This window comes from Artibeus jamaicensis, unplaced genomic scaffold, assembly GCF_021234435.1.
Source record: "Artibeus jamaicensis isolate MK-2021 breed Jamaican fruit bat unplaced genomic scaffold, CSHL_Jam_final contig_464, whole genome shotgun sequence".
Lineage (NCBI taxonomy): Eukaryota > Metazoa > Chordata > Mammalia > Chiroptera > Phyllostomidae > Artibeus > Artibeus jamaicensis.
In genome coordinates, this window is record NW_026521842.1 from 17,107,668 (window position 1) to 17,122,039 (window position 14,372).

At 42.7% G+C, this 14,372-nt stretch overlaps 1 protein-coding gene across 4 annotated transcripts in view; it reads right to left on the reverse strand.

Annotated features, from left to right (window-relative positions):
• WWP2 (WW domain containing E3 ubiquitin protein ligase 2) overlaps positions 1 to 14,372 on the reverse strand; it is a 150,792-nt gene that overhangs the window by 39,115 nt on the left and 97,305 nt on the right. For all 4 annotated transcript variants that reach the window (XM_037162639.2, XM_037162640.2, XM_037162641.2 and 1 more), the window contains exon 8: positions 4,199 to 4,406. In XM_037162639.2, coding sequence (XP_037018534.2) covers positions 4,199 to 4,406 — 208 coding nt within the window. The remainder of the gene's footprint in view (positions 1 to 4,198; positions 4,407 to 14,372) is intronic.

The following is a 14,372-nucleotide window of genomic DNA, read 5'->3' on the forward strand; positions in this document are numbered from 1 at the left end:
TCCAGCACTGGGCTTGGCAGTAGGAGAGATGGCACATCAAAAAGATCCAGAGAACACCCCTCCTCAGTTAATTCTACCCTGAGGCAGGAAGGGACAGGGCGGCCAACGCCTGCGGGAGAAGGGATGGTGTGAAATGGCAGTGCTGAGGTAAGCCGGCAGTCCAAGCACAACGGCCTCCCTTATATAAGAAACCACAGCAGAGCGCCGGCTGCCAGGGTGAAATAATGTGCCTCTGTGTGCGAGGCACTGAGCGAGCTGCAAAGCCTGGGACGCACTTGGAGTTTATCTAAGCCTTGTACACAGGGTCTGTTAATGGGCCTTCAGTCCCCAAAGTGGGCTCGGTGCTGATAAAAACCAGATGCAAGGCCAACTGATCAAAGTGGCCTCACTTCCCATCGCTGCTGCCCGGACCACTATCTCACCATGTCTCCTGAGCCTTCCTGGCACCTCTGCCATTAATGGACATTTGTAAGCTGCAAACGAAGACACCCTTAGAGTTGGCTTCTTTCATGCTAATTAAATTAAGAAGCACAAAAAGAGGAGGGTTTAGAGACAAGGGAGAAAGGGGATCAGGCGAGTTCTATTTGGACTTATGCAGCCCAGCTTTCAGTAGCCTTTAGTTCTTAAAACATACAGGCATGTGTGACCTCTTTATGGTTAGTCTCATCTGCTGCAAGCTGCAGAAAGGCAACTCGGCAACTGGAAAAATAAGCCCTTGGGATCTCCAAGTGAACCTTGCTTAACTGTTCAGTGAAGGAGACTGAAGAAATTGAGAAGATAAAGTTGGAAAGAGACAAAGTCAGCTGGATGCCTTGAAAGAGCACTCTATGGGACCCAGGAATGCCTTAGCAAAGAGGAGCCATGCTCCAAGGTATCTCCCGGTGCATGAGGACCCCTAGTGAGCAGGGAAGGACACCCTGACCCTGTGCCAGACACACGTTTCAACACAAAGCCAGTCAACCCAGTGAACAATCCTTAAGCTCTTGCTCTTGAGAAGAAATGCAGTGCTCCTGTCACAGTTGCTCTTTCTTTGAGGTATTGAAGAAGCAGATAACATTCATCCAGTTGGAGGAAAAGAAGGCGGCATTTAAATTTATTCATTACAAATATGTCTGGGGGCCTACTCTGTGCCAGGCTCCCTGCCATCTTGGTGTTTACAGCCCAGCAGGGCAGAGAGGCGTGAAACAAGCAATTCCACGAATGAGCAGAGTCACAGTACTCAGTGCATTTGACCCCATCCACCAGGAACCAAGGAAGAATTCCCATGGAGTGTTGGTTTTGAAAATGGTGATGAGACCCGAAGATGGGTAGGAATTAATGGACAAAGTAGTGAGGAAGTTTACAAAAACAGCAACGAGCATGGCAGAAGGCCCCGAAGACAGAGAAAGAGTGGTACACTCGTCGAACTGAAATCAGTTACTATGCTGGAGCGTGGGGAGCAAAGCAGCGCCTGGGCCTGAGGGGCAGATGCGGTCCTATCGTTTCCTAGGCTTCACTGAGGGTGAATTCATCCCTGAGGAGAGCGAGTCTCAACTTTTTCATCTCGTGGCACACATTAACTAATTATTAAAATTCTGCAGCACACCAAAAAATACATTTTTGCTGCTCTGACATAAAAATTGGTGTAATTTTGATCCATTCACTCTGGACAGCTACTGTTGTGTTGTCATTTATTTGACACTATAAGGAAAAAGAGGTCAGTGTCCCTAACTAAATAGCCGGGCATTACATGTTTTAAAAATTCTTTCAGCACACCTGTTGAAAATCGCTGCCTTAAGACAATGAAGCCAGTGAGGCATTCTAAGTGGTGAAATGTCAGGCTCAGAGTTTTATCTGAAAAGGTTAAAATCGCCCTGTCCAGTGTGGCTCGGTTCGTTGGAGCACTGTCCTGTAAACCTAAAAGTTGCGGGTTGGTCCCCTGTCCAGGCATGTTTGGAAGGCAACCCACAAAGGTTTGCTTCTCTCTCTCTCTTTCTCTCTACCCATCCCTCTCTCTGGAATCAATGAGCATGTCCTCAGCTGAGGATTAAAAACAAAACAAACAAATAAAAAGGTTAAAATTGGTTCTGACTCCAGAAGCCACGATACCAGGAATAAAGGAATAATCCATCCCATCTGGATCTCCTAACTTGTAAATAAACTGGGGTGGGGACAATAGGTCAGAAATTGCAAGGGTCACTGCAGAACATGTGCCCTTTGCCCTCAGAGAACGGAGAGCTGAAGACCTGCCAGGCTCACTGCCGTGCACTCAGCACAGCTGGTGGCAACCTGCAGGCAGGCAGCTCAGGCTCTCCAGCCTCCTGATGTCTCGGGGATAGGCACCCCAGGAAGGGTCCCAGTACCGTTTTCGGGACCGGCACACATTTTAAAGTAGGCAGCAGCCTCCCCAGACCCACGCACAGGCCTTGTCATGTTCTAAACACTCTAAGGAAAAGATGCTGTCCAAATTCTCCCTCTAAAAAGTGCTGCAGCCTTTGGCAGGGTGAGGGAGGAGAATCGCTTCCCTGGGCCACTCCATCCGCCAAACTTAGAATAAAGAGTGTTTTCAGAGCCTGGAGTTTTCCAGCTGCCTGGAAACAGGAAGAGCCCAATCCCAGAGAACAGTAAGCCTCACACACGCCCTACATAAAGACACGTTGAGCCATTAGCCCTAATTGCCTGTGACTGACACAGGAGTGAAGCCGGCCTTCCAGGCATTTGCTCGGCGGGAAGAAAACAAACAGCTCACCGGGGACCCGGGTGGCCATTTTCTCTTCTCCTGCCAAAATGATTTTGCTCTGTTCCCCCCAAATTATATACAGATTTGAAATTATTAACCAAACGAAGGTCTTTTGAGTAGTCCTCACCACACAAAAGAGAAAAGAAATCTTGGTAGGGAGGAGTTGGACACAGAAATTGGTTATTAATCTTTCCACAAAATCAAAACCATCATAAAAAACTTTTCTGAACCACCTCTCAATACCCTCAATTCACTCCAGGTTTGAGGGATTAGGAACTATTTGCAATACTTTTCATTTGTTCATCACACGTTATTAAGAAATATGAGTTAAGTAGTGTGCCAAATGGTAAGGAGATGGAATATATACATGGTAAAAAGTTACATATGCCTTCAGATTCAGGATTTTTGTTTTAATAATTGGGTTTTCTAAAGCAGCTTAAAGACAATACAGCAGATTACACACCAAACAAGGGACCATCCACCTTTCCCTTTATGAGTTACAGGGCTCAGAGGACCCTCCCACACCCCACCGCCACCAGCACCAGCAGTCGGATCGTGGAGACCGTGGCGACAGACACTGGTCTTCTCGGGACCACGCTGATAACCAGGATGCACAGAAGGGCCACAGGGGGACGAGCCTCGCTGTGACTGGTTCCTCTAAGATCAGGCTTCATTTCCAGTTCAGAGCCATTCCCCTCCATCATGATTCTTTCACAACCACTTCAAGAACATCACTCACCAAGTGCAATGCCCACCATGGGGTGAGAGCTTCGCCGTATCTGAGTCCCTTAACTTTCTGGAGAGGTATGCACCACTGTTATCTCCCCCTTCGACAGACGGTAAGCCCCTGATGCAAGGTCAAATAGAGTCAAGTGGGGATTCACACCCAGTTCTGTTTGATTCCTGGATCCACGTTTTTAACCTGCACTCACTATACCACCAAACTGAATTTCCTTTTGGTTTACGAGAGCCATCTTCTTAGCACCCAAGGTCTATACCGTCAGGTTTAATTCTGAACTAAAGGATGGCAAGGAAACTAGCAGTCCCTGCTGGTATCAGCACCAGCTGTGGGAATAACATACAGTAATATTCAGAGCCTAATGTCCTCCACAGGCCGTTAAGATAAAATTCAAGAGAGAAAAGTCGTTTTCTACGCAGGATCTAGGCAAACACCCATCAATGATTTCAGAAGGCAAAATAAGTTTCTTGTTCTATAAAAGCCACATGCTTTGAGTCAAGCTGTTCATTTCTAGTCACAGTATAAGGTAGCATTGATTCTGCCCCCGATGATTTAGATTCTCTTTAAGATTTCTGTAGAACAAGCAGTTCTTCCACACCTCCCTCAGTCCTAAGCATAGCAGCCTCCCCAGAGACTCCTAGCCACTAGGTAATAAATAACCATGTTGTTTCTGCCTTGGTGAAGGAGCCTCAGTCTTTGGAGGGGTAGGAAGCGCTGTTGTGGGACAGAAGGCTACTCACCCAGCAGGCAAAGCATCTGGGGCCTGGGCAGCCGCCAGGAGCTGCTGTGTGCCCGAAGTGCTGGGCTCCTCTCCTTCAGCTGGCGTGGCCGGAGCAGGGAGAGACTCTGCAGCAGGGTTTGGGGTAACACTCAATGCTGTAGCAGGTGGGGGTGTCACACCAACAGAAGGTTCTTCGGGATCCGTGGCTCCAGTAGGTTCATCAGTCACTAAAAATACAGAAATATTTTAGAAATCAACTAAGATTTATATTCTCCTATACTAGGTTTTTTACTTAATGTGATGACACAGTACCCCCAATGTGACATGCATGTAATATCCACTGAGAGCAGGAAAGTTTCACAAAACCTAACTTTGGAAATTGGGGCAAGTCACTAATAATGACCCTCCAGAAAGAAATCAGGAGATAAATCTGAAGAAAAAAAAAACAGGTTATTAAATATTACCTCTATTTATAAACTTACTAAATTTTTCTAACATACTATGGTTACATTTACTGAAATAAAAGAGTAGCAGGACACTTAAGGATAACAGGGAAGGGTACTGGCAATAAACGGAGCAAGGCCTAGTTTATGGGATCATATTCTTTTGTTTAAACTTGTCAGTTGTCTGCTAAGTGCAAATAGCACCTTTATTCAAAAAGCCCCACACACATCCAGCCAAGATGGAGGCACAGGTGGAAACACTGTGCCTCCTCACACAATCAAAATTAAGGACAACAAAGATTTAGAAACAAAAACACAACCAGAACAGACAGAAAACTGAACTGCACAAAAGTCCGACAACCATCCAACCAGGCCGGTAAAAGGGGTGGAGTTGGCGGCAGGAAAAGGTGGTGGCTGCTAGACCCGGGAGCACAGGCAGCACGAGGCTAGCAGACCCTAGGTGCAGGAAGAAAATGAGAAGAGCGAGCAAGGCAGTTGGCTGACCATGGTCACACATTCACGTGCAGATAAACAGGCAAAAATGGGCAGTGAGACCCTGCAACCCAGGGCCCCAGCTACAGGAAATAAAGCCTAAAAGCACTGATTTAAAAGGTACCAGGAGAGACTCCCAGCCTCATAGGAGAGTTCACTGGAAAGACTCACAGGGTCCTAGAATGTACACAAGCCCACCCACCCAAGAACCAGCACCAGAAGGGCCCAATTTGCCTGTGGGAAGCGGCAGAGAGGACTGAAATCCAAGAGAGAGCAGAACAAGCACTAGTTCTTCTCTGACCCTGCCCCCACATACAGCATCACAACCCAGCCACGGGCGTTGCCCTGCCCTGGTGAACACCTAAGGCTCCGCCACTCATACCTAACAGGCATGACCTGACAAAAATGGCTCAAACAGAACAAATCAAAGCTCCAGAGCCAATACTTTTAAGCAACCAAGAGATAGCCAACCTATCAGATGCACAGTTCAAAACATTAGTGATCAGGATGCTCATAGGACTGGTTGATTTTGGTCACAAATTAGATGAAAAAATGAAGTGAAATGAAGGAAAATGCACAGAGAACCAAGAGAGATGGAAAGAAAACTGGGACTCAAATCAAGGGAGTGGACCAGAAGGAAGAAAGAAACAACCAAACAGAAAGGAAGGAAGAAACAAGAATTCAAAAAGTGAGGAGAGGCTTAGGAACCTCCAAAACATCTTTAAACGTTCCAACATCTGAATTATAGGGGTACCACCAAAAGGGGAAGAAGAAGAGCAACAAGTCGAAAACTTATTTGAACAAATAATAAAGGAGAATTTTCCCAATGTGGCAAAGGAAATAGACCTCCAGGAAGTCCAGGAAGCTCAGAGAGTCCCAAAGAAGGTGGATCCAAGAAGGAACACACCAAGGCACATCATCATTACATTAGCCAAAATTAAAATGAAGGAGAGAATTCTAGAAGCAGCAAGAGATAAGAGACAGCCACCTACAAAGGAGTCCCCATCAGACTGTCAGCTGATTTCTCAGAAGAGACCTTGCAGGCAAGAAGGGGCTGGAAAGAAGTATTTCAAGTCATAAAAGGCAAGGACCTACATCCAATATTGCTCTAACCAGCAAAGCTTTCATTTAGAATGGAAGGGCAGATAAAGAACTTCTCAGATCAAGTTCAAGGAGTTCATCATCACCAAGCCCTTATTATATGAAATGTTAAAGGGACTTATCTAAGAAAAAGAAGATAAAAAAATATAAACAGTAAAAGGACAGCAAACTCACAGTTATTAACGACCACACCTAAAACAAAAGCAAACTAAGCAGATACCTAAAACAGGAGAGGAGCCACAGAAATGGAGATCACATGGAAGGTTATCAATAGGAAAGTGGGAGGAGGAGAAGGGAGGAGAAAGTACAGAGAATAAGTAGTTTAGATGGTGGGGAGAAAATAGGGGGAAGGCAAGAGTAGTGTGGGAAATGTAGAGGCTAAAGAACTTATGACACATGAACATGAACTAAAGGGGGAAATGTGGGTGGGACGGGGTGTGCAGGATACAGGGGAATGAAGGGGGGGAATGGGACAACTGTAATGGCATAATCAATAAAATATATATTTTTTAAAAAGCCCCACACACGCTAAGAGGCAGAAAACTTCTAACAATGTGCTTGTTCTTTTAAAAACTCACGCTCAAGGATTAATATGAAAAGGAAGGGACTCAGAAGATATAGGACTCATCTCCAAGGTAACAACAGACAAAGAGACAGAAGTGAAACAAGCCCATTGAGTCTTATTTCTCCACATCTTTATTTATTTGATGGTCACCCCTGTTCACCCCAAACAGTCTTAGTCAAAAAAAAATCACACCCTGGCTGGGGTGGCTCAATGGATGACAGAGCATCAGCCTACAAACAGGAAGGTTACTGGTTCAATTCCTTGTCAGGGCACATGCCTAGGCTGTGGGCCAGGTCCCCAGCTGGGGGCATGCAAGAGGCAGCTGATCAATGACGTTTCTCTCACATATTGATGTTTATGTTTCTCTTCCTCTCTTTCTCCCTCCCTTCCCCTCTCTCTAAAAATTAATAAATAAGATTGCATCTATGTACATTTATACTAGAATTTTGTAGGAAAATGCTACAGTGCTTATCATTTAGCCTCATTTTCCTAATTCAGAAATTCTTTTTACAGTTTCTTTAACAAATGGAATCCAGATTCCTCCTGAACATTTCTTCTGAAATGCAGGCAGCTCACTGCACAGTCTCTCCACTGCGAAAAGATGCAGTGGCCAGAAGTTTTTTCTTATGTTAAGCTGAATTTCACTAGCTGGTCTTAGTCCCCGCTCCCCAACTAATAGAAATAAGCATCTGGACACCCTGTTTCTCACTCACCTTCTCTTTTCCAGTAAAAAGGCCCACCATACCTTTAATGTTTCTAGGCCACCTTCCTCTTATCACCTGGCTACCCTCTTATAGAGATCTTTTCCTACTGCCTCTCTCAAGTAATGACATCAGGAACTGAACACAGTAAGTCAGATACCATCAGACCAGTGGAGTCAGTTTCTAACATAAATGACATTAGTTAACATTTACAGGACACCAGTATATACCAGGCAAAAGCATTCTAGATTCTTTCATTTAAGCCTCACTCACAGTCCTGGGAGTCAGGCACAACTAACATACCCTCACTTTACAGTCGAAGAAAAGAAGAGACTAAATAACCTGCTGAGGTCATAGGGTGCCACTGCTGTCTGATTCCAGAGCCTGAACCACTCACGTGTTACAATCCACTCCCCCTTTCTGTATATCCCGAATGCCACTCCAGGTTATAACGACACTGAAGCAACCACATGACCCTGTTGGCTAACACGACACTGGAGGTCAGCTGAAACTAAAACTTCCTCATATGATACGAACCCTGACCTTAACAAATGGATAAGAGCCTAGGGGACTACCTACAATTAACTTATTTGCTTTCTCCCCAGGAATGATAGACAGTCTGCAACACAGGCTGCATCAGTTGTTTAAACAATGACTACATCTTATGCAACTGATGTCTCCCCAACAAAAACGCAGTAATATATACTTCTGTTCTATCTCAGTTGAGTTAGTAAAGCACGACAGATGGCAAGTCTCTTTATGAAAATCTGTAAATTTTACTCAATACCAATAAAAAAATCATGACACTTTTGAGAACTAATTAAATTCATTATAAATATTATAAGGACAACTAAATATAGAAGAATAGCTGTGAAAATTCTAAAGACTGTGTGTGTGTGTCTGTGTAAGGGGAGCAGTATTAGTTCTCTCAAGTATTAATACATAAAGCTTCAAAACTTACAACAATGTGGCACTAATATATGAATAGGCAGATATCAAATAAATAAACAAGAAAGTTCAGAAATGGAATGAAATAAGCACTAGAATTTAGTATATGACAAGGTGACATTTTAAATTACTACAGAAAAGACAGGTTATTCAATAAACAGTTCTGTGACAACTCAGTATGTATTGAACAAAAACTGAGTTATAGCCCTATCTCTCACCTTACATCAAAATAAATTCCAGACGAATCAGAGATTTTGACATAAAAAAATAATGAAACTATAGAGGAACTATAAAAAACAGAACATTTTTATAATCTCAAAGTGGAAAGGATTTTTGAAATATCACACAAAATCTAGAAGTCATAAAAAGCTGGTAATTCAACTACATTAAAATGTTTTAAAAATCTAAATGGAAAAAACCCCATTATGAGCAAAGTTGAAATCAAAAGAAAACCAAGTGGGAAAAATTAGCATTAACTCATATTACAGATGAATGGCTAATTTCTCTGATATGAAAAGAACCTTCACAAATCAACAGGAAAAAGACCAAAAATATGCAAAGACACTTCACAGATAAGATTACCCTTAAAAATCTGAAAAGATGCTGGATATCAATATGAGACACAAAATGCAATTTAAGACTATAGTGAAATACTGCCCTGGCTAGTGTGGCTCAGTGGATTGAGTGCCAGCCTGCAAATCAAAGGGTCACTGGTTCAATTCCTAGTCAAGGCACATGCCTGGATTGGTGGGCCAGGTCCCCAGTGGGGGGCATGTGAGAAGCAACCACACATTGATGTTTCTCTCCCTCTCTCCCTCCCTTCCCATCCCTCCAAAAATAAATTTAAAAAAATGTTTTTTAAGTGGGGGGTACACAAGACTGTAACAAAATACCATTTTTAACCTCAGATTGACAAGAGTAAAAATATTTAATCACATACTGATAGGAATATAAAAATGCATTTTCACATACTGCTGGTAAAAAGCAGAAACTGCTACAACCTCTGTGGAGCACAGTTGGGCAATATCCAAAATTTAAATGCAACGGTTAAAAGGTGGGGGGAAGTGACGGTGATGTGATGCAGATGGGTGGGGCAGGGGTGGCGAGTTTATTGTAATAGTCTTCACTTTTTATATGCTCAGTGTTTGGGTACAGGAAGCACATGATGTCTGGCTGTCTCTCTTTTGCAATGTGAGCAGCCATTGATGGTTATTGCCTAAATCCATTAATTGGTTAGATGCAAAACAGTAATATTCTAATTCTATCATGCCTGTAAAATAAACTTTGTCTTATCAACTATTTGGCCATCTTTGAGGTTCAGTTTGTAAAGAAAAGGCAGGAAAAATGCTCGAGTCTCTTATTTACCAGTTTTCAGAATAATGAGTTGGTTTTCCTCAATCCCCCAAAAATGAATGATGAAATTTTGACTGAAAATATGAAGGGAAGACTCCACAAAGTCTACGATTGTTTAACCAGTGTGCTTGCACACCTGAACCTAATACAAATTAATGTTGAATGTAAAACGTCATTGAAAAATAAAATTTAAAAAAATAAAAAGAAATTCTGTTTTGTTTAAAAGGCCCTGTGAGTTCTTAGATTTAAACATATTTAAAATATTTCAATCTGTTGTGATTACTGTTCTTGTTGATACTAAAATTGTCCCCATCATGGGCTGCAGTTAGCAGAAGAAAGGAGTAAAGTTATTCAAGTTGGCTACGAGCTGTATGGAAAAAACTTCTCAGATAATTATTAAGTAAGAAAGTGCAGACAGCATATATATTATGTGTATGTTTAAAGAATAAATATGCATATACTTGTACATTCAAAAAAATATCTTGGAAAGAATCATAAAAGAAACACAATGGTTACTGCCTCTGGGGAGGAAGCTAGAGGCTGGAGGACTAGACCGGGAAGGGGAACTTTCTTTATATGGTTTAAGCTTTTATACTTCCAAAGTGTTGATAACCTGGGACTTCCACCAAGATGGAGGTGTAGGTGGAAGCACTGTATCTCCTCGCACAACCAAGTTGAAAAACAACAAAGTTTGAGCAACAAAAACACAGCCAAAACCACAGAAAATTGAACTACACAAAAGTCTGACAACAACAAACCCTTCAGCCAAACCAGTAAGAGGGGCAGAGCCAGCAGCAGAGCGGGGTCAGGCAGGAAAGATCCACCGGCCCAACCCGGGTATGCGACCCAGGTGCAACAGCAGCCGTGGGCAGATCCCAGGTATGGAGAAGCGGGCTGACCCACTGAGGGCTGACCTCGGTCACACATTCTCGCGCAGATAAACCAGTGAAGGAGCAAGAGGTGAGACAGACCATGCAGGCCCCAGCAGCAGGAAGCAGCAGAGGGGACTGCCATTGTCCCTCTCTGACCCCACACCCACATACAGCGTCCCAAACCAGCAACCTGGGAGGCCCCACCCTGGTGAACATCTAAGGCTCTGCTCCTCATACATAACAGGCACGAACAGATCAAAACATGGCTCAAGAAGAACTTAGAGCCCCAGAGCCAATAAATCTAAGCAATGAAGAAATAGCCAAACTTTCAGATGTACAATTCAAAACACTGCTGATCAGGATGCTCACAGAACTGGTTGATTTTAGTCACAAATTAGAGGAACATATGAAGGCTAAACTAATTGAAATGAAGGGAAATACACAGGAAACCAATAGTAATGGAAAGGAACCTGGGACTCAAATCAGAGTGGACCATAAAGAGGAAAAAAATGACCAAACAGAAAAAAATGTAGAAACAAGAATTCAAAAAAATGAGGAGAGGCTTAGGAACCTCTAGGACATCTTTAAACGTTCCAACATCAGAATTATAGGGGTGCCAGAAGGGGAAGAGGAACAGCCACGAGTGAAAAACTTATTTGAACAAATAATAAAGGAGAACTTCCCAAAGTTGGTAAAGGAAACAGACTTCCAGGAAATCCAGGAAGCTCAGAGAGTCCCAAAGAAGTTGGACCCAAGAAGGAACACACCAAGGCACATCATAATTACATTAGCCAAGATGAAAATGAAGGAGAGAATTCTGGAAGCAGCAAGAGCTAAGGGGACAGTCACCTACAAAGGAGTTCCCATCAGACTGTCAGCAGATTTCTCAAAAGAGACCTTACAGGCAAGAAGGGGCTGGAAAGAAGTATTCCAAGTCATGAAATCCAAAGACCTACAACCAAGATTGCTCTATCCAGCAAAGGTTTCATTTAGAATGGAAGGGCAGATAAAGTGCTTCTCAGATAAGATTAAATTCAAGGAGTTCATCATCACCAAGCCCTTATTATATGAAATGTTAAAGGGACTTACCTAAGAAAAAGAAAATAAAAAAGATGAACAGTGAAAGGACAGCAAACTCACAGTTACTAAGAACCACACCTAAAACAAAAGCAAACTAAGAAGATAGCTACATCAGGAGCAGAACCATAAAAATGAAGATCACATGGAGGGTTAGCAACAGGGGAGTGGGAGAAGGAGAAGGGTGGAGAAGGTACAGAGACTAAGTAGCATAGACAGTAGGTAGAAAATAGATAGGGGGAGGGCAAGAATAGTAGGGGAAATATAGAATCTAAAGAACTTGAGATGTGGTCATAAACTAAAGGGGGGAATGGTGGGAAAGGGGGTGTGCAGGGGGGGAATAGAACAACTTCAATGGCATAATCAATAAAATATATTTTAAAAAAACAAAGTGTTGATAACCTATATGCACTGCCTACTAAAAAATTATTATGAAATTATCAACCAGAAAAAGAACAGAAGCAGAGCTCATGGCACGCCAGTGGAAGAAACCCTCCAGTCACCACTATCAGGCCCCTGCTGCTCAGGAAACTGCAGGTGTAGTTAAAAGGACTCCCACCAACGCTGTGCCTGTCCACCCACCTCTCTGAGAGCCCTTCCCTCGCTAGAGTAGCTCATCTCCTTAAGAGTTTTGTGCTGCACCTCAAGTTTAGGTTTGGAAATAGGATATAAAAGCCAGGTATTCTAGCATCGACAAATTTTCTGTGTCCAGGTTTATACTCTTCTGCTCTAAAAGAGTGTGTCTATGTCCACACACATTCTTAGAAAGTGGGGGCTTGAAAGAACCTCAAAGGTAAAATCTACTACATCACACAGCTTACAGTCAGAAGAAACTAACGTTCAGACAATTAAGTTACTGGCCCACAGTCACCTAGTAAACCAGTGACAGAGCACCACATTCGAGCCATGATGTGACTTCAAGTAGAGAGAAAAACTGGATTGGCAAGACAAGAACTTTAAATTTCATCAAGCCTTAGAGAATCATTGTATTTTACATTTTAGCTTTATTCAATATAGCTAATATTCCCTTATTAATCCTAATTACCTGATATATGCAACTTACGTTCTCCAAAAGGAAGCACCCTTCTTGAGAATGGGGACAGATCCATTTCCTTTGTTTTGCATTATTTCTACTCTGTACCTCCTATGTTCTTACCTTCACATCTTTGCTCAGCTTAGTCCTTCTCCCTGAAGGCCCTCCCCCCACTGCAGCCCAGGCAGATCCCCTTTGCAGAGCCCACAGAACCCGTGGGCTCAGCCAAGACACGCAGCCCCTGTGACATCTGCTGTGTTGGTTGGTACCTGGCTGATGGTGTCTTTTCAGCATTTTTTTCCCTGAAACAGTAAGCAGATGCCTACTTTTATACTTTTTTCTATGGTCCATAGTGCTTAGCAAAATGGCATTCAATAAATATGTGCTCAATAAATACTCATTCAATAATCCTAATAATCTAGCAAAAGATATTTGAAATAAACCACCTCACATTTGGGTAACACTACCATTTATAAAGCAGTTTTGTTTTAAAATTTTTGATTTTGGAATAATTTTAGATTTGCAGAAAAGTTACAAAGATAGCAGGCCCTTCACCGAGTTTCCCCCAATAGTACTACCTTACTTGACATAGCACATTTGTCAAAGCTAAAAAAATTAACATCAGTACATTGCTATTAACTAAACTCCAGGCTTTATTTGGATTTCACCAGCTTTTCCATTAATGTCCTTTTACTATACCAAGATCCAGTCCAGGATCCTGTGTTACTTTTAGCAAGTTCATTTTCATTAGTTCATTTATCCTCCCAATAGCCCCATGAAGAAGATATTATTCCGGTTTTACTGAAGACAAAACTGAGGCTCACAGAGGTGCCATTCAGAAAGGTGCCACGCAGTCAGCAAGCAGCATAACCAGTGCTCAAATCCAGAACACCATGAAGTGATATCAAGGGGAGGAGGGGTGGGGGAGGAAAGAAATGAAAATGACTTCGATAGTTGTCCTGTACGGGAAGAAAAGCTGGCTACCAAGATGAGGGAGGAAATGGGGCAAGTAGGTAAAATGGCAGCTGAATGGCCTCTGGTTTCTGCAACAAGGGGTATTTCACAAGGTTCCCTCTGTGGTGTTGGTTAAACATTCTAACTTCATGAATCAGATATTCATTCAGACTAAGACTCTAATATGCTAGTCACAGCCAAAAAGAGATCAGGAATTGGAAATTCTTTTTCTTAATCCTAGACACACTGCCAACTCGCTATGTGTTCCAGGATATTTAGGTCCATTTGATGTAGGACTGTCTTTTCAGCACCCCTATTTAGGCAAGGAGAAGGTGGTAGCCAATGATGAAAGCTTTTTAAACTGAAGATATGCTCATAACACACGCTCCGCAGTAAAACAGGATCTCTCATCTGAACACAAGGCACCTCCAAAGCAACCGATCACTCAGCTCTTCACAACAGCAACCAAGAGTGAAATAAACTAAAACAATCAGATGGAAAACAAAACAAACAAAAAAAACCCTTAAGAATGGACAGTGACATTTCATGTTAACTGATGGGAAAGTTCAATCCTTCCCTGGCCAATCTGTAGACTCAGGCCATCTCCATTTGTATTCTACCATGCTTCAAAGAAAACAAAGCCTGAAATCTGTT